This window comes from Corvus brachyrhynchos, unplaced genomic scaffold (genome assembly GCF_000691975.1).
Source record: "Corvus brachyrhynchos isolate BGI_N302 unplaced genomic scaffold, ASM69197v1 scaffold46, whole genome shotgun sequence".
In the NCBI taxonomy this organism is placed as follows: Eukaryota; Metazoa; Chordata; class Aves; order Passeriformes; family Corvidae; genus Corvus; species Corvus brachyrhynchos.
Window position 1 is genome coordinate 4,133,823 of NW_008238838.1, and position 23,121 is coordinate 4,156,943.

At 49.6% G+C, this 23,121-nt stretch overlaps 2 protein-coding genes across 6 annotated transcripts in view; one reads left to right on the plus strand and one right to left on the minus strand.

The window, feature by feature from the left end:
* LOC108447688 overlaps positions 1-23,121 on the plus strand; it is an 89,969-nt gene that overhangs the window by 40,152 nt on the left and 26,696 nt on the right. The window lies entirely within an intron of this gene.
* The window catches only part of SORL1 (sortilin related receptor 1), a 37,972-nt gene continuing 22,675 nt past the window's right edge, over positions 7,825-23,121 (minus strand). For 2 of the 3 annotated variants that reach the window (XM_017738469.1, XM_008636907.2), the window contains exons 32-47: positions 22,717-22,845; positions 21,129-21,255; positions 20,426-20,595; positions 20,062-20,174; positions 19,652-19,756; positions 18,675-18,747; positions 17,475-17,557; positions 17,121-17,217; positions 16,352-16,536; positions 15,763-15,882; positions 15,519-15,683; positions 14,593-14,767; positions 14,054-14,160; positions 12,971-13,163; positions 12,647-12,859; positions 7,825-12,065 (exon numbers count right to left, since the gene is read on the minus strand). In XM_017738469.1, coding sequence (XP_017593958.1) covers positions 11,998-12,065; positions 12,647-12,859; positions 12,971-13,163; positions 14,054-14,160; positions 14,593-14,767; positions 15,519-15,683; positions 15,763-15,882; positions 16,352-16,536; positions 17,121-17,217; positions 17,475-17,557; positions 18,675-18,747; positions 19,652-19,756; positions 20,062-20,174; positions 20,426-20,595; positions 21,129-21,255; positions 22,717-22,845 — 2,123 coding nt within the window. In that variant the 3' untranslated portion in view covers positions 7,825-11,997. The remainder of the gene's footprint in view (positions 12,066-12,646; positions 12,860-12,970; positions 13,164-14,053; positions 14,161-14,592; positions 14,768-15,518; positions 15,684-15,762; positions 15,883-16,351; positions 16,537-17,120; positions 17,218-17,474; positions 17,558-18,674; positions 18,748-19,651; positions 19,757-20,061; positions 20,175-20,425; positions 20,596-21,128; positions 21,256-22,716; positions 22,846-23,121) is intronic. The other variant, XM_017738468.1, reaches the window with a different exon arrangement.

Here is a 23,121-nt window from a genome sequence, read left to right on the forward strand (position 1 = left end):
TTTGTCGGGGGGGTTTCACTGCTGTTTGGAGCCATAAATGCATACATATAATTTAGTTGAATTAGGAAGTCTGTGGAAGCCGGGAGTCATTCTTTGCGTGGAAATTCTGCTTTATTCCGAAGCAGCACAGTCAGAAAGGAGGATGTTGTGACTGTGTGCCAGCAGATATTTGTAAGGAGACATTTTGAAAATCTGAAGGGAGCAGTGTGAACGTTTTCAAGATGTTGGGGCTTGTTCTAGGATACCTTGGTGATTCAGTGCTTTCTTCTGGCTTTAGGTAAAATGAGATCAAAATTCAAATGTTTCTGGTGTGCAAAATCTCACCAGCAGCTTCGTGCACTCATTTATTTTTTTTAGTATATTTTTTTTCTGATTTTTTCAAATATCTAGTGGAGGTTTCTCTCTACCCCAGTGTGTGTGCTATTCAACAGGATGCCAGCTCCCTGGGCTCCAGCTCCCTGCGTTCTCCCTTTCTCAGGGAAGCAATCCCAAGGAATTTGCTGCAGTTCCTCGGGGAAGTAAGAAAGCTCAGCGTAAGGTGCCTTACACAGAAACCTGGGTATCATATCAGGCTTTCCGTGCCTGGATATCTTGATCAGTTTAAGCTGATTAGAAAAGCTCCTCGGTTCATTCTTGGGCAAGCTGGAAAACGATCCCTGCTTTGTATAATGAAGTATGTTATCTATCCTGCCCTATAATAAATCCAGAGCGGGGCTGCGGGGGGATTGTCATCTGGTCTAAATTAGCGTTGCTCCGCTGCTGCCGACGGAGCCCTGACAGTGCTCACCAGGTGAGGATGTGGCCCATTTAGGGAGTTCCCGTGGGGTTACAAAAGCAGCATTGAGGACCACAATTTCAGAGGAGGAAAGAAGCCAGGAAAGGAACAGGACAGCTTGCAGGGAATCTTAAATGACATTAATTGAAATCTTATCACTTCCTTCATCTTAAGGTGAACCCGGGGCACAATAAAGAGCAATTATCTGCCATCTTCCTTCATCTGTCCCAAGTGCAAGGAGGGGAAGAGTATATCCATCACTCTTTCTGCTCTACCTTTTTTTTTCCCAGAGACAATCCGATATATTTACAGACCTGTCACCCCTTCAAACCCCTCCTTTCACGGGAGAGCTGAACAAAAGCAGGTAAAAGCAATGGAGCTTGGAAAAGAGAGGGGAGCTGGAAACTGGAACCCAGTGAAAATGGGGCCATCAGCCCTCTGAGAAGCCGCTGAAGGGACTTGAGTTACCACACGCCAGGGGAATGGCCACGAGAGGCTTGGCCGGAGGGTTGTGAGGTGGCAATAAATAGAGCTGTGCTCTAAAACCTGGAGCAATGTTTGCTGGAAGCTGAGAGAGGCAGGGAGTTCTTAACAGCTCATGGAAATTGGTGCGGCACCCAGCATGGAGACCACTGGCAGTTTTTTCCCCCAGGTGCCCTCATGAGGTGAGATGAAGGCCATGGTCCCATTTAAAGCATTAGCAGGGCTGGGAGCAATCCCTCAGCTCTTCAGGAGAGACCCAGAAGCTGGATTTCATCTTGGTAGACCAGAGGGAGATGGTTTACGCCCTGTCCTGTCGTGTTTTCTATCTATTCTGCAAACACACCAAGGACAGCAGTCCTGGGGCTGCTTACTCCGCAGAACCAACCCACACTTTCATTCAGGCAGCAGGGAGAGGATTCTCTCAAACCACAAGAGGAAAACATGACCAAAACCTTTGAGACGTCTGAACTGAAAGAGGAGCAGAAGGAGCTGGCCCTGCCCAGGTGTTTCCCTGGGGCTCTGTGTGGGGCCACGGCTTGTGCCCCCCACTCTCCCCAGCAGGTTTGAGAGGAGCAGGAAGGGGCAGTGACATCTGGAACGCCGAGTGCAGCCTGTGGCAAGAGTCAGGGTGTGAGAGGGGCAGGTTCCAGGCGGCTGGGTTTGGGCTGTGTGTACAGAAACTCCAAGGCCATGTTGCTTTCTGACAGCAAATCGATGCCGCTGTAAACACGAGAACAAAGGAGCTCGCAGAGGAGAGGGGGAAGGAACACGGAAAAGGGAGAGATGGAGAACTGCTCCGCAGCCAGAGCTGGAACAATGTTGGGAAAAGCTGAATGACTTCAGCACCTATTCATTCCCTGGCCAAAGCTGGTTGCTTGCCCATTCCCAAGGCCAGCGAGGAAGTGGTGGCCTCGAGTGGCTGAGGTGTGAGGGCACCAGCCAGGAGCAGGGAGTGACCCGGCTGCTCCCGATCCCTCTCCCAGGGTTTAGCAACTGTTCAATCCCCGAGGCCAGGGGCTGGATGAGGCAGACACTGTACATGTGCAGCTGGTTAGGGCTCAGTGTGCCCCTCCCCTGTGCAGCCTTGTGTCTCATGATGGATATCACTGGCAGGGTGAATTCCCATTCATTTGTCCCGTGGCTTCGGCACTGCGAGCGGTTTCCATACAGATCCCGCAGGAGAGAATACCGTGGAAAAATGGGGGTTTGGGAGCCAAGATGCTGGGATGTTCTTCTTCCCAGCTCTGCAGCAAAATAGACGATCTGGGGCCCGGCAGGTCTCAGTTTGGGATGGTGTCTGGCTCCTGACCCGATGTTGGGGTCATGTTGGCACATGGCTTTGGGGTTTAACCCGTTGCAGGCAGGCTGGTGGGGGGGGGTGGTATTTAAGGCAGAATCGCAGAATTACCCAGGCCCTGTGCTGATCCACATGGCAGAAACACAGTTTTCCACCAGAACTGAGGGAGTGGGAATGCAGTCAGATGCTTTGCAGGTACAGCGTGACATTGGAAGGCTCAGCCCCGGATGAAAGCAGGTTTTCATGTTTGGTTGGGGTTTTAAGTTCAGCTATTTTCTCTGGCTGCCGCTGGGAAGGCCACATGGAAAAGCTTTAAGGACCCATCCAGGACGGGGAGAGGGAAGTTTGGAGCGCACAACTCAGCCCCTGAGCCTGCCCATCTGTAAAGAATCAGCATAACAACGCTTAATGTACTTCCCCAACATGGCAGTTGTGGGCCTTAATTAAACTGTGCAGAGTGCTTGGAGATCCTCAGATTAAAGGCTGTGTGTACAGTGAATTACAAAAGCAAACAACATGAAATTTTCCATGTGTTGTGCTAGAGCTGTCTTCGTTTACCAGAAACAAATCATTTAATGCACCTCTTACATGGAGCTTGTTTATACGGGACGCGCCTGTTATTCCAGTAGGAGGGAAATCTGCTAGTTTTGATTATTGTTTCTCAATACTTCACCCACAAAAGGCATAAAATCTGAATATGATAACAAAATAATATGCTAATAAAATTTTTTGACTCTATATATGTGTAGTTAGCCCAGGGAAATGTCATCAGTTTTAACGGGCCTGAAAGATGGTGGGAGGTAAATTTAATATAGTATAAAAATAAAGGTAATCCCAGCAAAAGACAAGCGTGGAGCAGTCGCTGGAGTCACCACAGGCAGAGACAGAACATGTTTTGTGTCCAACAATAGCAGCGTACGTGACTTGAAATGCTCTTTCCTTATAAAACAAAATACCCACTGGTTTGGCTTATTAGTGCTAATCTTCAAAGGGAGAAGCAGTGCTGAGGTTCCTGGTTCAATTCAGAAGTTCAGCCCCGCTCTGGCAGCGCTGGCTTGACAAAGTGCCATTGTTGCCCACGGCCGGGGCCGTGTGTGTGAGGTTTAACCTTCTGCATTTCCCCTTTTCTGCTGCACGAGGAATGCCCAGAGCTGCGCAGAAAAATGTCTCTGATGTGTGGTTTACACGTGAAAATGCTGCATTTGAACTTGCACTGACTCTGCCCAGAGTGGATCGGGTTAAATGGACTATTACAATGGCGGGAGCTCATCTGGAACTAATAATTTTTGAGGCCACCAAAAGTAAAAAATAAAAAAAAAAAAAGGTGGGGGGAGGAGGAGGAGGAGAGATCCTTTCGAGTTTGGTGGCCAGTGACTAAAGCTTCTGCTGCCATCTACTGCACATGGGTGGCAGTAGGGCCAGCTGGGAACTGCCCGCTTTGGACCGAACCGGCCAAAAAAACAGGTTAAAAAGTGAATTATGGGTTCTGGTACAGACAGAGCTGGTTCCCAGCTCTGCCCTCCCGCGAGCGTATCTGGGGTCTGGCTTGGAGGGGTTTAGGACCGCTGGGAGCATCTGGTGGGGCTGTGCAGAAGGAGAGGAACGCGGTGCTTTCATCGCCACAGGTTTTGGGCTGCGCCCCTTGGCACCGTCACCCCTTGGCACCGTCACCCCTTGGCACTGTCACCCCTTGGCATTGTCGCTCCTTGTGCTTAGGATTCACCACCACGGCGGAAGTTTTTGGCTCTGGTTCTGGGGGGAGGTTGGGGAGGGGCGTTTACAAAACCCCCTGATCCATGGTGGGCGAGGAGGGGCTGCAGCACAAATCACCCGGCAAAACGGGCCGGGGTGAGCGACATCTGTTTTGTCTCAGCACGGGGGAGCGGGGCCGGCCGTGGTCCCACCCGCTGGACGAGGCTCAAGCATTACCGTGCTTGGCCAGACAATAAACGCAGCCTATTTATTTATGATGGCTGGACCCTTAGCAGGTCACTGGCACGGTCTCCAAGGGCGATGCATTCGAATCCCTCTCTGGATTTTCCCTCTTCCCATCTCTCCAGGCTGCCTTCTATTCTTTGTGCCTGCTCTCCCGGGAGATCTGGGCTCGGAACAAACAGCTCGCCATCCTTGTGGCTCTTGGTCGCGAGGTTAAATAAGTTTAGGAGGGAAAAGTACATTTGGAAATGGTGTTGATGCAGATGAGTGAGCCAAACACGCTATTGTCTTTACCAGCTCTGAGTCTGCTGTGGCAATTTCCAGGGTACAGAGACAGGCTGGCTGTGGGTTCCATAGAGCTACTGCAAAGGGGATGGGAAACCAAGCTGGTCCCGTGACTGAACACACAACTGGGATTTGGCCTCCAGGCTTCTGTTCCTGGCTCTCTGAGGGATCCCGAGAAAGCCCCGGCAGGGGGGAAGGAAAGCTGTGCCGTTTCAGAGAGCCAGGCTAACCCCAAAGGAGGCCGGCAGCACAGAAGGGGGAGCCTTTGGGGAGGGTGTTGGGAGAGGAACTGCGGCGCTGCTCTCCACTGGAGCTGGGGAAGGGGTGCTAACAAAGAGGAGATGTTTGGCCAGGGCTCCTCTCCAGCCTGCGGGGTGTGTGTGCTTCAGGAGCTGCCGGGCTGCAGGGGGGATGTTCTCACCCGGATCTTGGGTTTGGGATTCGTTTCACATAGGCTGTGGTGTCTTACAGTCCCAAGGCTCAGTGTGAGGCAGTCGCCGTTGAGTTCCCGTTATAGCAAAGAGAGTCTGACCTATTTTAGGATGAGGGAAGCACTCTCTGAACTGCTGTGCCTCATCCTTGGCTGCAGACAAGGCCTGGAGTGACCCTCTCAGCTTGGGCAGGGATGAATCCTGCACAGAGCCCAGGCCAGGAGGAACCTCCAACCTCTTCTCCATCTTCTTCTCGCTACCCTTGGGGATCTCAGGCTTGGGGAGATACAAAATGCACTGGCAGCCATTCCCTCAGTGTACAAAAACGACTGAGAATCAGTCAAGCCCCAAACTTCCATTCAGGTTCCAAATTCCTCCTTGGAGGGCGTCTGCTTCCCCCCCACTGGCTACAGAAAGATCCAGGGAAAATAAACCTTCTCTTTTGGCCAGGCCAGCCTGGAGATGAGAGGCTTGGTGACATGAATATCACTTCTTGTCCACCTCTGCCCCAGGTCCTCCACCTCTAAAACGTTCCCCTCCTGTACTGCCAGTGTCCAGTTGTAGCTTCAGGATGAATTTAATGAACTCCTGCTCACTGAGTGTCTTCCTGGCCCTCTTTCCCAAACTGCTGTCTAGTTCCTTTTCTATGACCATCCATCATCCTGGGATTTTTTCCAGCACAACCCCACGCAGGTGCTCTGAAATAGAAGAGGCCAGGTCTGCTCCCTAAGTTGATCCCAAGTCTGCAGAGGCTGGAGAGAGAAAATCTTCTGGGCATGATGTCAGCCCAGCTCTGAGAGTTTGAGGATGTGGGCTTCTGGATGCCTGTAATTTACAGGAAAGAAATAAACCTCACATCCTGGAAGATGCCATTTTTCTTGCATCCCACACTTGGCAGGTTGGGAGGTTTGTGGTAGGAGCCAAGATGTTGATGGTTAGCATGAATCTTTCCTTCCCACAGACCTTCTCTTCCTTCCTTCCTTCGGCTGGGCTATCTGGGAGCTCTTGGCTCCTCCATCCCAAAATCCAGCTTGAGTTCTGCTGTGAAATCTCCTCAGTTATTTCATCTTTCCAGCTGAGAAAGGCTAAACACAATCGTTCAGGAGTCTGGCACAAGGCATTGGGAGTGCTTGCTCAAAGGAGGAGCAGTGAGCCAGAACTTCAGCTGCTCCCTCAAGATCAGAGCCCATCGATTTTGTGGAAAGCTTAACCCACGGTGGGAAGGGATTTTTTGCTGTCTTTCCACCTGGTTTCCTCACTCCTGCAGGCAGGATCCACATCTTCCCCTCCCTGTGGTTGCAGGAAGCAGCCCCTGGTGTTATTTGGGGGAAAGAGGAGAATTTTTAGGAGCAGCAGAGTGAGGGGAGCCTGGATCCAGCTCCTGGATGGGTTTGTGCCTTGTGCTCCATCCAAAGCTCCTCCAGCAACTGGAATTTTCCTCTTTGATGGGTTCTCATCATGGTGGGGAAAAATGTTATAGCTTGCTGTGGTGAAGGTAGTAAAGGATTAGGGTGGAAATCTTCCCTATCCATAAAAACCTGCAGCTTTTGTTAGGAGAGGAGGCAAACTTTTATTCCATTGAAGTTTTCTCAGTGACAGCGCTGAGGCTTCAGAGTCGCGTGGCTTCCTCCAGCAGAAAGTAGGTGCCTGGGAATGAGGTGTAACTCCTTGTACCTCCCGGGGGGAACAATCTATTCCAGGGGCAGCCGGAAAAATCAGCTTCGTTCTCCACCGAGGGGGCGACGGGGAGGAAGGGACGACTGTTTGTTAACGTTGCCTTAAGCTAAGTGTTAATGAAGTGCAACACTTAAGATGCTCGCACGCCTCAATTATGTCCACCAAGATCACATGTTGCCTTTCCAATTATCCGGGCTGGGAAATGAGGGACGTGTGAAGAGGCTGCTGCCTCCTCATTACCTCTCCCTGCCAGCAGAGATCCTGCTGGATTTCTCCAGGTGCCGGCTGTACCTGCACACGCACCGTGCAGGGACGGGGGTTGTTGTGGAAATGGGTTTTAAGCACGGAAAATAACGTGGGAGGTGGTGCTGTGCAATCGTGGAGGTGAAGCTTGGACAGGCTGGAAGTGATGTCTGGGTGTCTGGGGGTGTTGGTGACCTTGAGGGAAGGGACAGGCAGACGTGACCGCGTTAGGAATGAGGGTGGTACCTCTCAGGAGCTGCTGCTCCTTCGGCACAAAGCTCAATTTTCCTGATTCTGATCGCCCTTGTCCCGTCCCTGCAGTTTGATCGGGAGCACTGACAGGAGGGGAACGGCTTCAAACTGACACAGGGCAGCGTTAGATTGGATATCAGGGAGGAATCCTTCCCTGGGAGGGTGGGGAGGTCCCTGGCACAGGGTGCCCAGAGCAGCTGGGGCTGCCCCTGGATCCCTGGAAGTGTCCGAGGCCAGGCTGGAGCACCCTGGGATAGTGGAAGGTGTCCCTGCCCATGGCAGGGGGTGGAATGAGATGAGCTTTAATGTCCTTCCAACCCAAACCACTCGGTGATTCTATGATCCTGTTAGGTTTTGTAAAACAAAAATATGTTCAGAAAAAAAGTCTCCTTTTTCCTGCACCAGACACACAGAGGCTGGGTAACAATTTCAGAAACCAGAAACTGTTTTGTTTACCCAATCCATTTTTATTATTATCATTAAGTGGAAAAAAAAAAATAAATTGACAGACAAAACTTCCTTCAAAATTGTGCAATAATACATAGCAGAAATCAGTGAATTAAAAAAAACAAACAAACAAACAAAGGACACAGAGTAGCAATTCAAATAGTACAACATTAAACTTCACTTAAAGAACCTGATTAAAAGGTGACACTACCTCTATTAGAGGCTGGCTGCTTGTGGACTGATGCAGGTGTGGAAGGATTAATTATAATGTTGCAGCTATTTCCAGGAACGAAGATGCTCTCGGGGTCCAAGAGTAACTGAGTTATTGCACCATTTCCCTCCTCAAGTCCATTTGAAGGAGACTTGAAAGTTGTTTCAGAAAAGGGTTTTTTTCCTGAAAAAATGACATTTTACTTTTCCATCAGCGGGTAGGTGAAGTTTGTCATTAAATATACTCTGATTCCAAGCATGGAGATGCTCACACTGAGCTCTGCCCTGCGAGGAATGGGAATTCTGCTCAGGGAGAGTTTCCTTGGCTCGGGTGGGGGTTCCCTGGCGGATAATGTGAGGGTTTTGGACACTCTGGAAACAGGAGGAGTGAAATAATGTGGTGACCACCAAGGTGACCATCAAACACAAAAGTCCTTTGGCCACGAGGCCACAAGACGTGGATGCTGGCAGCCAGCTCTGTCTCTCTGCTCTCCCCTCCCCTTCTTGGCTGTCTCTGAGCTCCCAAACCTGTCTGTAACTCCATCTGTGTCCAAGGAAAAGAGGCTTTTCCCAGGGCTGAGCCTGCAGCTGTCTCCTGCTAAGGCTGTGTCAAGGTGGGAGCACCTGGAACAAGTTAGGGCAGGGTGAGCCGGGGCATGAACTTGCAGCACGCCAGCCCTTCTGCACATCAAATACCTGCAGGCAGGGGGTTTTACCCCGAATTTCACCCCTCTCAGAAATCCCTCTTGCAGTTTTCCTGAGGTACAGGCCCTCAGCCAAACCCCAGAGGGGCTGGAAGCTCCTGCTCCAGCTGGTTCCTGCGTGCGCCCGGAGCGTGGGCTCTGCTCTCGCTGGGTTCAGGGAGTTTTTACAGAGCTGGCAACCCTCAGAAGGGATTTACTCAGACTGAAAAGAGCATTTTTTTGACCTTTAATAGGTGTCAGGTCTCCAGTCTGGGAAATGGTACCTCCTTGTCGTTTCTTGTAAAAACCAAAGCTCCAACACAAAAAAGCACCCCTCACAAAAAGTCTGAGCCAAAGCAAAAGAAACCTCACGGTCCAAAACCTCAACAGACTTTAGTGTTCAACCTTAGTCTTTTGTTCAAACGGACTTGAGAGTACCTGTGGGCATCTGAAATGGATGCAAACACAAATTAACTGGTGGAAGTTCCTCCTAACCAGGGTATTTTCCATACCCTTTTCTTGTTTTCCATACAGATCCCAACATTTCACTGGGTTCCTACAAAGTAAACCCAAATCACCTCCCAAAATTTAGGGTAGCCAGTCATGTCACATTGCATAAGGCTGCTGAAAGGAAACCAGAACGAAATGTACATCCACATCCACGTGCCATATTTACAGCAGAACCCTCCCACCCCCTGCCTGTCTCCGTGAACAAGATTCCGTGCTTCAAAAGTTCATAAAAATATACAATTTACCCCAGAACTTCATCGAAGCCGCTCACTCCCCACCTGGAGCCCAGACTTCTCTATCTCTATATATATAAAATACAGTAGCCCTGTGAAAGTTGCTTTGCTGAGAGCACAGTGGTGATTTTTGCAGTGAAGGGGAGGGCTGGGAGCGTTGGGGACAGCTCTAAGTGCTGTGCCCACGAGGGCTTTGCAGTGTCCCCAAACCCCTGGGCACTCAGGGGTGACTCCACAGAGGGCTCTGCTCTGCCCACGCTGTGTTAGGGAGTTACATTTAACCGAGAGTGTTGGGGTTTGGGAACAGTGTTACCCCAAAATGCTGCGCTCTGCCTCCCCGAGCCAGGAGCGTTTTGGAGTGGCCAGGAGTGACCTGTCCCCCAGGGGATGCTTGGAAACCTCCAGCCAAGGGATTTCTGCAGGATATAAAGTGGTTACAAGGGTCCCCCTTGGCATCTGGCTAGACAGAGATGGGCTAAATTCTGAATTCTGCTCATCTTACTGCAGCAGGATTCACTCTGGGGGAGTAAAATATCAGAATTTAACCACTCCTAACCCTCAGCAGAAAGGCACCAGATTTTGGGATGCTACACTGCAATTTTCATTTACCTGTGCCAAAAATATGTACTTTATAAGGAAGGGGTTCAGTACTCTTTATCTCTGTTTTCAGGCTTCCTCTCCTGCATAAAATCTTTTGATTTATGTTTTTGAGACTCGTTTAGCCTCTGGGTCAGAGTCTGGTCTCTCTGTGTAGCTGTAGCTCCAGGCAAACTGTGCTGTGTGCACTGGGTTGATTTACTCAAAATTTCAACTCCTGAGCAGCACCTGATGCACTGACAAGGTAAAAATATTGCAACTCTGCAAGCTTGCTGCTACTTACAAAAATCTGATTCCAGTTTGGTCCCAGCTTTGGGAGGGGAAAAAAAAATCTGTCACCGGGAATGCTAACAGCAGTAATTGAAAATAGAGTCAGTATTTCTCTAGAGTATCAAACCATCCAGACTTCAACTTCTTTTTTATACAGTTTTCTATTGTGAAATTAAACTGATCAGTCGTGTATCAAAACATAGTTGGCCTCTCTCACTTCATCTGTAGGAAGACTGCAATTATAACTTAATGTACACTGCAAAAATACCTTTGTTTTTAACAAAAACAGTGTGACAAGACAGTGTGCTGTATTTCCTGGTGAGGAGTTTTGCATATATCGAGCACGGACAGGGGAGAGCCCTGAACATCCTCTCCTGTCGTGCTCCTGGGTTGGCAGGTAGTGGTGAGGTTCACATTTTTTGGTGAAATGCACATTTTGCTGTCACAAAATAAAAGCTCCAAACAGTGGCAAGCAGACATTTGCATTTGGCTCTGCAGCCAGTATTGTGTCTGCTGGGAATGCGTGAGATGAGAAAATAACACGTGTGTGTGTATATTTATATTATCTTTAAAGCTGTAGGTAAAACTACAGCTGCTTTTAGGAAATTCCAATGAGGGAGCATCAAATCCCTGCTGTGGATCAAATTAATTTAAATTTTCAGTAATTATTGCTCTGTGTGAGTGTGGAAAATCTGTATTTGCACACACTGGAGGCTCCCCCTTCCGTCCCACCACCGTGCTGGCATCTGAGGGAAGCTCCACGGAGGAGGGGTATCCTAAATACCTGGGAAATGTGGTTTAAGGTGCAAGTGGCAGTTTTTTGTTTCAGTGATGTGGTGGTTGTAAGCTCCAGATTAATTAAGCCCCGTGTGATGGGCAGGGGCAGCAGCAGGAGGGGTTTGGGCAGCACATCTTGGTGTGGGGATGTTTTTTGCCTTCCTACAGCAGCAGGAAGCAAAACTCATCCCTAAAAAATGTGCCGTGGTACCTTAAGATTGCTCAAAGACTGGGTCTTGTATAAGGGAGAAAAAATATGTGAAAATGAGGGTTTTTATTATCATGGCAAGGACAATGACGGGGATGCCAAGATACGAGTGCCTTGCAGGATAAAGTGGCACATGTTCTACACAAGAATGTGTACAATGTCTGACGACTCTGGAAATCTGTTCTGCAGCAGATTTCCCAATAAATTAACACAACAAAAATACTTTCATATAAAACAAACTCCAAAGGATTTTTTTTTTTGTCCTAAAGTAAAAGCAAAACCTTCAGGGACTATATTACTTATCTCTCTCTACATATATAATCTCCTGAATTTTTTTCCTTTTTTAAATAAATTTATTCTTGTCTTAGAAAAATAAAACGAGTAGCCAATTTAGTCAACGGAAAATATCTCACAGACTTAAAAGCATGCCCAGCAAGCATAGCCTTGTAAGACTAAATTAATGTTAAATCAAAGCAATTTGTTACTCAACCAACCTAGTCTGCAATTCACAGTTGATTACTACAAAGTGTATTCTTAAAATTATTATTATTTTTTTCTTTTTTTTTTTGGCCCATATAAAAATAACGTATTGCAACTCAAAGTGCATTTTTAAAATAAACAATCAACTATTTTTATCAAATAAAATATTTACACCATTTGGTTTTGTACAGTCAGAAATGCGCTTCAGGCGATGACCATGGGGACGTCATCTGAAAATCCAGTTATCATTGGGGCTTCGTCGTCCTCATCTCCTGGAAAACAAACCCAAAAAAGAGCTCTTAGGGGGCCCTCAACATTTATATTGCATTTTATATTTCTGGGGTTTATATTTCTGGTTTTGTATACATTTTGCATTCTGTTTTTAAGCCATTTGCATTGGAAGGAGGGGTTTCATGTGATAAAAACGTTTGGTTAGGAAAACATTCGGTCGGACCTGATGGTCCTAAAAGGTCTGTGCGACCTTAACTATTCCATGGTTCTGTGCTTTGGACTCTTAGATCAAATCCATAGAGATTGTGATGGCAGAGTGGCCCAAACCATGATAAAAGAATTCATTCTCACCCTGATTTCACGTCCCCAGTGCATTTTTAAGTGATTTGCATTGGAAGGAGGGCTTTAAGTTTGCTAAAAATGTTTGGTTGGGAAAACTTTTGCTGGTTGGACCTGATGGTCTGGAAGGTCTTTTCCAAATTTAACAACTCCATAATTCCCTGATTTGTACTCTTAGATCAAACCCATAGAGATTGTGATGCCAGAGCGGCCCAAACCACGATAAAAGAATTAATTCTTGCCCCCGATTTCACGTCCCCAAATGCCACCAGGGGCCACGCACCCAGATCATCCCCCGAGGAGAAGATGGCTGAGCCCAGGCGGGAGCTGTAGTGGCTGTTGGCGAAGGCAGTGAAGCTGTTCTGGAGCCTCCTGTGCCTCATGTACAGCACCACAAAGCCGATGCCCAGGGTCACCAGCAGCAGGAACAGCACTGGCACCACGATGGCAGCCACGTCCGTGGGGCGGCCGGATTTGGTGGCAGAGGAGTCTTCACCTGGTGAGGGAGGGACACAGGTGCTGCTTGTACCAACTGCACACCTCTAAAGAATTTATGAGGCTTCCCGGAGTGTTTTTAAGGAGGATGAGGGAAAAAATAGGGACTCACCCGTTCCCAGCTCGTCATAGAGAAGCGTGGCCGGCTCCCCACACATCTGCCCCCCGTACAGGCACCGGGCCTGCACAGTGAATGAGTAGTTGTGGCCTATCTTCAGGTTGGACACCTTGAAGAAGTTCTCCGTGGTGTTGCCCAGATAGGCTGTGATGTTCATCAGGCTGTCAAACATGTGAATCTCGTAGCCCTGAGGGAGACACAAGCCCCAAATCACTGGGCTGCGGAGGGTGGGTTTGCTCCCTCCAAAAGGGGTTTGAAACTTGGCTTTCCTCCTGGATCTGGCTTTGATGAACTCTGCTGGGCTGTCAGCTGGGAAGGAGAAATGTGGAGCCTCCTCCAGGACCCCCTGCTGCTGTGCATGGACCTTGACCAGTTCAGGGAGGAGAGATTTCTCTTCTCCCAAGTGACAGGATGAGAGGACACAGCCTCAAGTTGTGCCAGGGGAGGCTCAGGTTGGACATCAGGAGGAATTGCTTCACTAAAAGGGTTGTTAAACATTGGAAGGGCTGCCCAGGGAGGTTTGAATCCCCATCCCTGGAGGTGTTGAAGAAACAATTGGATGTGGCACTCAGTGCTCTGGGCTGGTGACAAGGTGGGAATCGGGCACAGGTTGGACCCAGTCCTGGAGATCTTTTCCAACCTAAACGACTCTGGTTTGGTCAGTCTGGTCCGCTCTGTCCTTAGCACCCACCCCAGAGCACCCAAGCACAGAGTTCAGGGGGGTGATGGCTTTTTTGGTGCAGTTTTCTACCTGCCCATGCTCTGACAGACATTTCACAAATTTTCTATCCAACTCTGAGTAATGACAATTCTCAGACTTCCTGGCACGGCAGGACAGCATCCTATTCCCAGTCCTTTCACACAAGGGACAATTGTCCTTTTCTAGGACAGTAATTATGTTCCTAAAAGGTGACTGATTGGATCTATCAGCTTCAGAGCCTGAGCCGTGACACGAATTTTAGTGAGCTCTCTTAGAGGGCTCCCCAAGGACAGGATGGATTTCAGAGTCTGTGAAGGAGCCTTGCAGTGACTCTGCCCCAGGGTTTTCTGTAGGACAGGAGGCACAGCAAAACTTACCCGGCTTTCATTGAAATTACTTTCCTTCAACGCCAAACTCTTCCAGAAAAGCAGAATATGGTCATTTTCTGTGATGATTTTTAAGGCGTCCGGTGCAGACAGGGGGACTGCAAAGGAGAAAAAGTGGCAGTGGGTGAGGCTGTAGCACTGGTGGCACTTTTCTCTTACAGGAACGGAGTCACTTCTGAAACTTAGTGGGTTTTTTTAGGGATCAGCACAATACTCTGCTTGGAAAAGGGATGTGCTGGGGGAGAGGATGCTGTGGCGTGGAAACTGGGAGGAGTTTTTCAGTGGTAGGAACGTAATGGTACTCGGTGGTGTGTACACAGCCAAATGGGTGTTCTTCCATCTCCATTTATCAGGAGAAAAACACTGGATATCACTTGAGACGCTTCCTCTCCACTGCTGTTATTTGGGGGTGTAATCACCTCCCCTGGGAGGCCTCCCAAAACTGGGCTTTGGCCGTGGGAGAGGACCAAGAGCTGCAGAACCATTCCTCCAGCCTGCAGGCAGCACAGGATGGGCGGCGTGGCCCTTACCTGTGTTGATCTTCATGCTGGATTCCTTGCTCATGTTGCCCAGCTGGACAATCACATGGTATTTCCCTCCTGGCTCCAGCTTCTTTATGGTGTACTCCACCGTGCTGTTCCGGCTCTTCACTTTGTAGATTTTATCTGTTTTCCTCACCAAATCTTTAACTGCCACAGCGTAGAGCTGGAGGGGGAGGAAATGGATGGAAAAAATCTCACTTTCCTGCGGACTTTCAGCAAAACTGGGGGGGTAACATTTGCTTTAAAGCAAGGCTGAGCTTTACAGAAAGCCTGGGAAGCAAAATTCCAAGCCTCTCTCTGGATCCCTGCCCAAAAATCTGCATTTACTGATACAGAAAATGCAGTTGGTGGAACAGATGAGGGCAGGAGGAAAACCTCAGGTTGTATTTCTCGGTGAATCACAAGGATGCAATGCGAACCCTGTCAGAGTTTCCAGCTCTGCTGGGAAGATTTATACCTCCAAACCTTTGCTGTTCAAGTCTCTGGACCAGAATGGGAGGGGAAAGCTTGCTGAGAAAATGACTGGCCTTCAATGGAGCGAGACCTGAGCGTACGCCAGCGTGGCAGAGAACAGAACCGGGCTTTGTTGGGGCGGGAGGCAGTGCCCCAGCCCAGCCTTACCCTCCTGGGCAAAGCCAAAGCCCAGAAAGGTGTTTTGGCACATGCCCAGGGCTGTTTTTAGACTTAATCAGCAACAGATATCCCAGACCTGGCTCTTTTTAAACATTACAGCCCTGAGGTAAGGGCCAGTAGGGAGGAAATGAAGATCTCAGAGGTGTCAGCACTTCGATGACGATTTTATGTGGAGCATAGATCAGATCTCAGGCTTTCTCCAGCGGAAGAAAGGCAAGGCTCTGTCTTTGAGCCAGCATTTTGCATGCACAAGGACAGGAGAAGGCTCTGTGGGGTGTTACCATGTCCTGGTCGGGCGAGTCGTAGGGCGATTCCCACTTGATGACGGCGAACGTCTTCCCGGTGTGCACGGAGTGGAGGTGCCGTGGTGGCAGCCGGTTGTCCGGGATCATCTTCACCACCACGTAGTCCGAGGGGGGGCCTTGGTAGGGAGACATCACCCGCACCTGGGAGGGAGGCACAGGGGTCAGGGCTGTGTCCTGGTGGAGCCACGGCAGGCAGAGGGACAGGAGGAAGGGAGCCCACCAGGAACAGGTACTGCTCGTCCCGCTGCACCAGCACCGTGATGTTGTGGGCGCTCGTGGTGCTGTTGTGGGGGCTCCTGTACAGCTCCAGGAAGGACGTGGCGTAGAAGATGCCGTAGACCTGAGGAGGGAGAGCGCAACAGGGATGGTGCAGGGTTTGGCACGGCCCAGAGCATCCACTGGCTGCCACTTTTTAGGGGCATAAAGCAAAGACCCTTTTCCTTCTGGACCCTTTTTCCTGCTTTTCCCTCTCTCTTGCCCAAGGTCAATCTGCCCACTTTCCTTTGAACTCCCAACCCAAAACCCTGAGTTCAGCCCAGGGTCCAGCAGTTGATTCAAAGGCTGCTGGAGCATTGTGCTGTCTGCATTTAAGCCACTTCTCACTGCATCAGTGGCTGAGCAAAAGGACAAGGATCCTTTCTTTGCTTCTATTTAAAGGGCAGGAGGTTCTTTCCCTCATTCTCCCCCAAATTTTCAGGGCCTTGGAATTCAATCCAAACAAATAATCCTGATTTCAGGGTTTTCTGTGCTGCTCTGAGGCTCTGAGCTAGACCCCAGGGTGGCCGATGAGGGAAGGGCTGGTGCCTTACGACATTCCTGGGGCCGGTCCAGCTGCATTCCACCGCCGTCTGGTTGATGGCCTTGGCCTTGAGGCTTGGGGACGCAGGCCTTGTGCCACTGGTCACCACATGCACAAAAGACAGAGGGCTGTCACCCAGCTCCGTCTTAGCCCAAGCAGAAATTTCATAGGGGGTGTGTGCTGTCAAATTGGCCACTGAGCAAGAAGAGAAAGGGGCACTATTAGGTGAGGCAAAGCACGGCGAGGGCGGGGTGAGAGCACGAGGGAAGGGGCAGCAGCAGCAAACAGACGGGAGCCTGCCTCTCCTGGGCCGTGCTTCCATTCCTTTGGAGTAATTTCCTTTCTACAGAAGCACCTGATACTCTGGCATCCAACCCAGCCCGTGCTTTCCTGGGCCCAGATGATTTCCCATATCCACACTGAGATTGTTCCAAACCAGAAATGGGGTTAACAGGGACATGTGCTGTATGCAAGCCCAAGAAACGCTTGTTCTGTTCCTACTCCCTTTGGCAGATTAGAGATGGAACAACAAACAAAACCCCATGTGATGAGAAAGGACTAGTGCAGCTCTGGGGGTAAATCCCAAATCTGCTTGAAATCTCCAGGTCCTCAAAACAGAGGATTTGCTGCTTTGTCCTCTCCAGATTGAAACAGAATTGTTTAAAAAGAAACGACCAGTAGCAAAACAAAAAAAGAAATAAAATAACCCTATAACCTCCCATTAATCCTTCTGCTGGGTGTTGACCAAAGCAAAACTTCACATTTTGTGCAGAATTTACCTTTTTGGATGGACTTTTCTCCTTCTATGACCAGAGTCCTTTTTTCCTGCCTGTGGGTATCGAATGTCCAGTAGATGTTGACCACGTAGCCACTGACCTGTCAAGCCCAAGGACACACAACAGAGCCATCAGCTCAGCTGTGCTTGCACACAGGGAAACAGGGTTACTGTCAGACCCCTGACAGTCTTTGCATTGTATTTTCCATCCCAATTAAGAGCCCCGGGGCAGTATGGGAGCAGTAAGAAATGATTTGGCATGAAATAACTGGTAATTGCAATGCTTCAGTGGGTGGCAGCTTCTCCCAGCCACTATTCACCATTCACCCAGCTCAGAGGTAAAGGGAAAAACTCTTACCTTGATATTCGTGGTCATTTTTAGGCTGAAACTTATGGAGTCCTCGCTGTAGCTCTCAATGTGGATGACAGGGGGAGGGATGACTGGGGGGAAAGAGAGAAAAGGCCTGTTAGTACAGCACAAAGAAATAAAAACAGTTCTTGGGAGGAGATAAAATACAGCTTTTTGTGGTAACACCCAGCTCCCAGAACAGGAAGCCCCAACCTTGTCTAAGACATGTTCCCCTCAGAGAAGACACTGATGTAATTTTTTAAGTGAACCACCTAAAAGCTGCTTTATCTGTGCCCTGCTCAGTGCAGGCTGGAACTGGAGGGGTCTGGGCAAAGGGATTTCCCTCTGAACTCAGCAGGATGAGCTCCTATCCCAGCTACCAGCTCCTGGCCTTCCGAGGAGCTGCTGAGGGAGGTCAGGAGCTGTCGGTGCCAAACACTCATGCAAAATCTGAAGTGGAAGTTATTCCTGTTCTTTTTACCTCTGCTTTTCTAACCATCAGGTAATTCACATTATCTGAATCCTGCACTTTGAGTAGCCTGGTGTTTCCTTTCCCTTCTTCCATCTAGCAAATTAGCAGACAATTTTGATGCAGGGACATAAGTTTGGATGAAAAACTTGGCATGAATACAAACGACTTCAAAAGGCTTTTCTTAAAAAAACCAAAACAGGTTGGGAAGGAAATGATTTACTGTGCAGTTTGAATTTATCTGCTGTCACTTTGATGTTGTGATAGTTCTTGGGAGCTGTGGTTGTTTTTTATGGTCTAGACCTAAAGGAGGAACCACAAAAATTGTGACCTAAGAGGGAGAAGGATGAGCCAGCATCCTTTTAGGGTGAGAGTGATGGAGTTGGTAATTTCTTGTCCATCCTGTGGCCTACACAAGTCTGAGGGAACCTGTCTGCAGCCTGGGAGAGAGGGGACAGGCTCCTCGCCCACTTCCAGGGCAGCACATCCATCCTCTGAGCCACAGAGCTCAGAGGAGGAGTCAGTGACCCCTCCAGATGCGCCACCAAACTCTGAGGCAGCTCAGGTTGACTGAAAAAGTCACTTTTTACAGGCCACTTTTAAGGGCAAAGCTGTTGAACAGTGTGAAAGGCTCAGCAGGGAGAATAAAGGACAGGGAGGTGGCTGTGGATGCTGATACTTCAGGCTGATACTCTGATTTTTGTTACCTTGTCTGAGTTGACCAAAACAGCAACATTTACCTTTGCCTTTGATGGTGGTTATGGATTTGGATTCACTCCAATTTCCCACCCCTCGACTGGTTACTGCAGCAACCTTTGGAAATGAGAGGGTGAGGGAATATGAGCAACACCGTACAGTGCAAACAGAGCGGGAGGTTAGAGCAAGGTTATGGACCTGGCAGGGCTCCTGGGAAAAGGACTTGGAAGCAAACAATAGCTTAATTACTCGGCAATAAAATGCTTAATGCAGAGCTAAAGCCGACTGCTTAAAGTCAATTAAAGGAATCTAAGAGGAGGGAGCTGCAGCTTCACTGCAGATAACTGCTCTCTTATGAGATCTTTGAGGAGTCCATCGAGATAAGGAGCTTGGGACTCCATGGGCCCTAAACCATGCCAGGGAAGTCCATGCGAGCACTGAATCTGCTTCCAAAGATTTATTTGGGAATGGATTATATAGGGAAGGAACGCCATGAGAGGAAAGATCCAACCAGCTGTGGGAATAACACTGATTTGGAGCAGGGGCTTTAGCCCACCTCGCTGTGAACTTCCCCAAGAACTCAGGAGGTTGGACAATGGCAGAGCACACATTTCCCAGGGCTCGCTGTGCAGACTTTCATTTCCTATTCTTATTACTTCTGTCTATAATTACCCAGCCTCTCCCCTGTGCAGACATTCCCCACAGGCAGATCTGCTCCTTTTCCCTCTGATACACCAAGGACCAAATTTATCTCTGGCCCACATCCAGTGCAATCCAGTGACATTGGAATGGGCAATTAGCAGGGAGGACTTTGTAATCCAGCCTGGCCTTCTGGGACAAAGGAGCAAGTCAAGGGCCTTGGAACTGTAGACATTGGCAGTGCAAATGCCAAGCCCCTGGTGTGGGTTGGCATAAAGGGCAGGGCTTTAACAAGATGGTTTTTTAGCAAGTTCTTGGCTGTGCAGGACTTGGGCCACTCAGTAATGAGAGCTCACTTAGAGAGAGCTTTGGAAACACTCACTCGGACTGTGTAGAGAGTGTTGACCTGCAGGTTCCTGATCTCCGTGTAGTTCTTGGTGGTTCTGAGGGATGACCACTCCTTGGATCCGCTGCTGCTGTATTCCACCTAGGAGCACCAAAACAAGGCGTGAGGGCTCAAAAATACCACAGGTCAGCAGGTGCCTCTGGGACAAAATATTGGCAGAAAGAAGCACGGCAGCTCAGAAAGGGAGAAATGAAGAACTCCACGGCTGTGGAGCCCTGCAGCATTGCTTCTCCCAACTTTCCCAATGCTCCCAGCAGATTTCCTCCCCAAAATGTCCCACTCCAGGCCCACCCTCTCTGCAGCTGGCTGTGTGCTGGCAAGCCAGCCCGTGCTGCTGTCCCCACCCCACTGAGCTGGGCTCAGCCCCAACGGGCAGCAGCACTCACGATGAATTCCCGGATGAGGCCGTGGGCATTCACGGGGGGACTCCACCAGCCCATCACCACACCCTCAGCTTCTTTCTTCAGGGACAGCTGAAGGTTGAGGGGAGCATCTGGTACTAGAGAAACAGAGAATTATTAGTGAGAAAGAGAAATATTGGTGCCAGTCGCAGTGGTGTGCGCAGAACGTGCGGGGAAAAGCATGCTGAAAAATCGGAACAAAAGGGGTGGATGGCCCTTTCTCCCCATCCAGCACAATTCCCAAGCTTATGGAAAGACCCTTTTTGCTCATAGCAGGGATATCTCTACTTTTTAGCCCAAAGCAGCAGCAATCTGCCAGGGCACTGCTGGGAGTAGCAGCTCTGCTTACGTCCTTCGGGCGCCCGCAGCGTGATGAAGTCGTTGGTGTTGTAGACCCGGCTCAGACACTGCACCTGCACTTTCACCTGGTAGGTGCAGTCGGGCTTGAGGACTTTCAAAACGCTGTTGGTCTTGTTGCTGTGGGTCTCCAAGATCTTCCAGATGCTCTCACCGACCATCCTGCGCGAGAGAGCCACACCCCTCCCGTCAGGATGGGCTTTTGTAGCACAGAACACACAGATTGTGCCAGAAAAATGGAACCATTTTAAAAGGTTGCTGCTCGTTTTTCTTTTTGGTAAAGCCACACCACCAATCTTGAAAAGATGCTGTTGGAAAGCCTGAATTAACCATGGCTTGGTGACTTATAAGCCCCTGAGCTTTATACAACTGCTGTGCTCAAATTTGTTATCTTTGTTCTGGCTGTTAATGGTCCCACAAAGACGAGGCCCAAGTGGAAAAAAAAAAGACTTTAACAACTTTACTATTTGAGTAAATAATCAGGGAGGAAACCAACACAGTTTGTCACAAATGCCCTCTTGGTACACCTGTGTCTCTTTTGCTACCAAATATGAGATTTTCTGAGCAGAACTTGATTAAGGAGCTCTGAGTGTTTCAGGCCTGATTCTGTGCAGTTCTCTGCAGTAAATACAGGCACACCTGTGCTCACGCTTGCCCTCTTTACCTGCTACAACAGCAGGTGAGGGATGGTGTACCTGTAGTAGATGTTGTAGACACAGGAGGTTGAGGACATCCTTTTTGGCCGAGCCCACGTCAGGGTGACATCACCAGAGAAATCAGCCGTCCACTGGAGGTTCTGGACTTTGTACACGATTGTGTCATCTGAGCAGGCAATGGGAAAAGTTAATTTACTGCAGGGAAACAAACCCTGTGCCCAGGAGAGAAACAGCAGTTCTGGTTGTAACACGAACAACAGGGGAGGTAGGAACAGCACTGGCTTCTGCACCATTTAACGAGATGTTTAATTTATCACTGGAGAAGACTGCGCTCACAGAGGGCAGTTCAGAGCAGGAATTTACCCCTGGTGCTCTTAGTTCCACTCAAAATGTCTTTATGCTGCGTCAGGCAAGCATCTCCTTTCCCTTGAGGAAAGATAAAGTGTGGCTGTTGATGAAATACTGGGAGTTTTGGAAGTGTGTGTGTACAAACTGCTCGGTGTCACCCTTCTCCTGGGTGTGATCAGTCCGTGCTGTCCCTGTCACCCTCCAGGGCCATTCTTTGCATGTTTTTCCTTATCTCATCTCGTGTTCAGCAGCAGGACCCAAGCAAAGGCTGGCAGTTCAAGTCTGGGGCTCGCCTTGACGCGAGCTCTGTGGCTGAATCACTGCCTGACCTTCACAGAGGCACTTAGGGGATAAAAGCACCATGGAAGCCAGCCCTGGCAGTGCTGGGGACAGGAGGTGCTGATCTGGAATGCCCCAAATCCGTGCCCTGCTCCCACCAGGCCATTCCCACCTCTCTCTCTCTCCACGTGTTGGAGCCCAAATCCCAGTGTTGTGGCTGGGATCTGCTGGGGTGCTCAGCTTTGGTGCTGAACAGAAACCGAGCAGAGCAGAGGCAAACTGCTGCTGCTGTGTTTTCCCTGAACAGCTGGAATTAAACCCAGCAGGCACGTGGGTCCATGGACAGGCAGGGCAAGACAATTTTTCCAAGGGAAAAGAGATGGTTTTCCCTTGGCGTAGCAGCCGAGCCGTGCATCTCAGCAATGCCTTCCCCCTCCCCTGAACCTGCTGCCCTCTCCCAATCAATATTTAATTAAAGAACTAAACCTGATTGATGCTCGGCCCCCCCAGCAGTTCAGTGGGGGAGCAGCTGAAGCTCATGGGTGGCCGGAGGCAGCGATCGATCGCTGTTACAGCCCAGGGCGGGCTCTGTCCCACTGCCCCCACAGGGCCACCAAGGGCCAGCGTGGCACAACCAGGGATGGCAGCAGGGCACGTGCCACATCCCCAGGGTCACCTTGCAAAGGAGGGCAGAGCAGGAGACTCTTGCTTCACCTGTGGGCCATGTAAAATAGACACCTTTGCTCCTATACATCCGAAAATGATTTTTTTTTTTTTCTGTGTCTGAGGTGCTGTCTGCTGAGGAAGACAAATTGTCAGTGTAGAAGCTGCTGGGAAGTTTGTCCCAGCTGGTGATAAATGGGTGAGGAGGTAGCTTGGACAACTGAATAGAGGCAGATAAATCAGGGATGTTGGGAGGGAAAGGTCACAAATCCAGGAGAGCTCCTCCGTGTGCTGCCAGGGAGCAGGGAGTGAGGGATGGGAGAGGGCTGCTGCTTACCTGTGCAGTTCCTCTCATCACTGCTGTCTGAGCAGTCCAGATATCCATCACAGCGCTCTGTCAGCATGAGGCAGGCCTCCCCATCCTCACATCTGAAACCACTGGGGCATGACAGGCTGCTCTGAGTAGCTGAAAAAGGCAGAACAGTTCAGGGCTTGAGGCAGGGAAGTTCCCTCAGCAGCACTGGAATGTTTGCAGGTGGCTGCGTGTCAGAGATGGAGCTCAGGCTGACGTGTCAGATATTGGGGTGTCTCCTTCTGGCTGTATCTTCAGAAGAACCTGGTGCTTATCCCAGGAAAAGCAACAATTGGACTTCTAATGGGAATAGCACCACTTGGGCTTTTTGTTCTTTTTTTTTTTCTGTAAAGGATTTCTGGTCTCTGTAAAGGATTTTTTTTCCTGCAA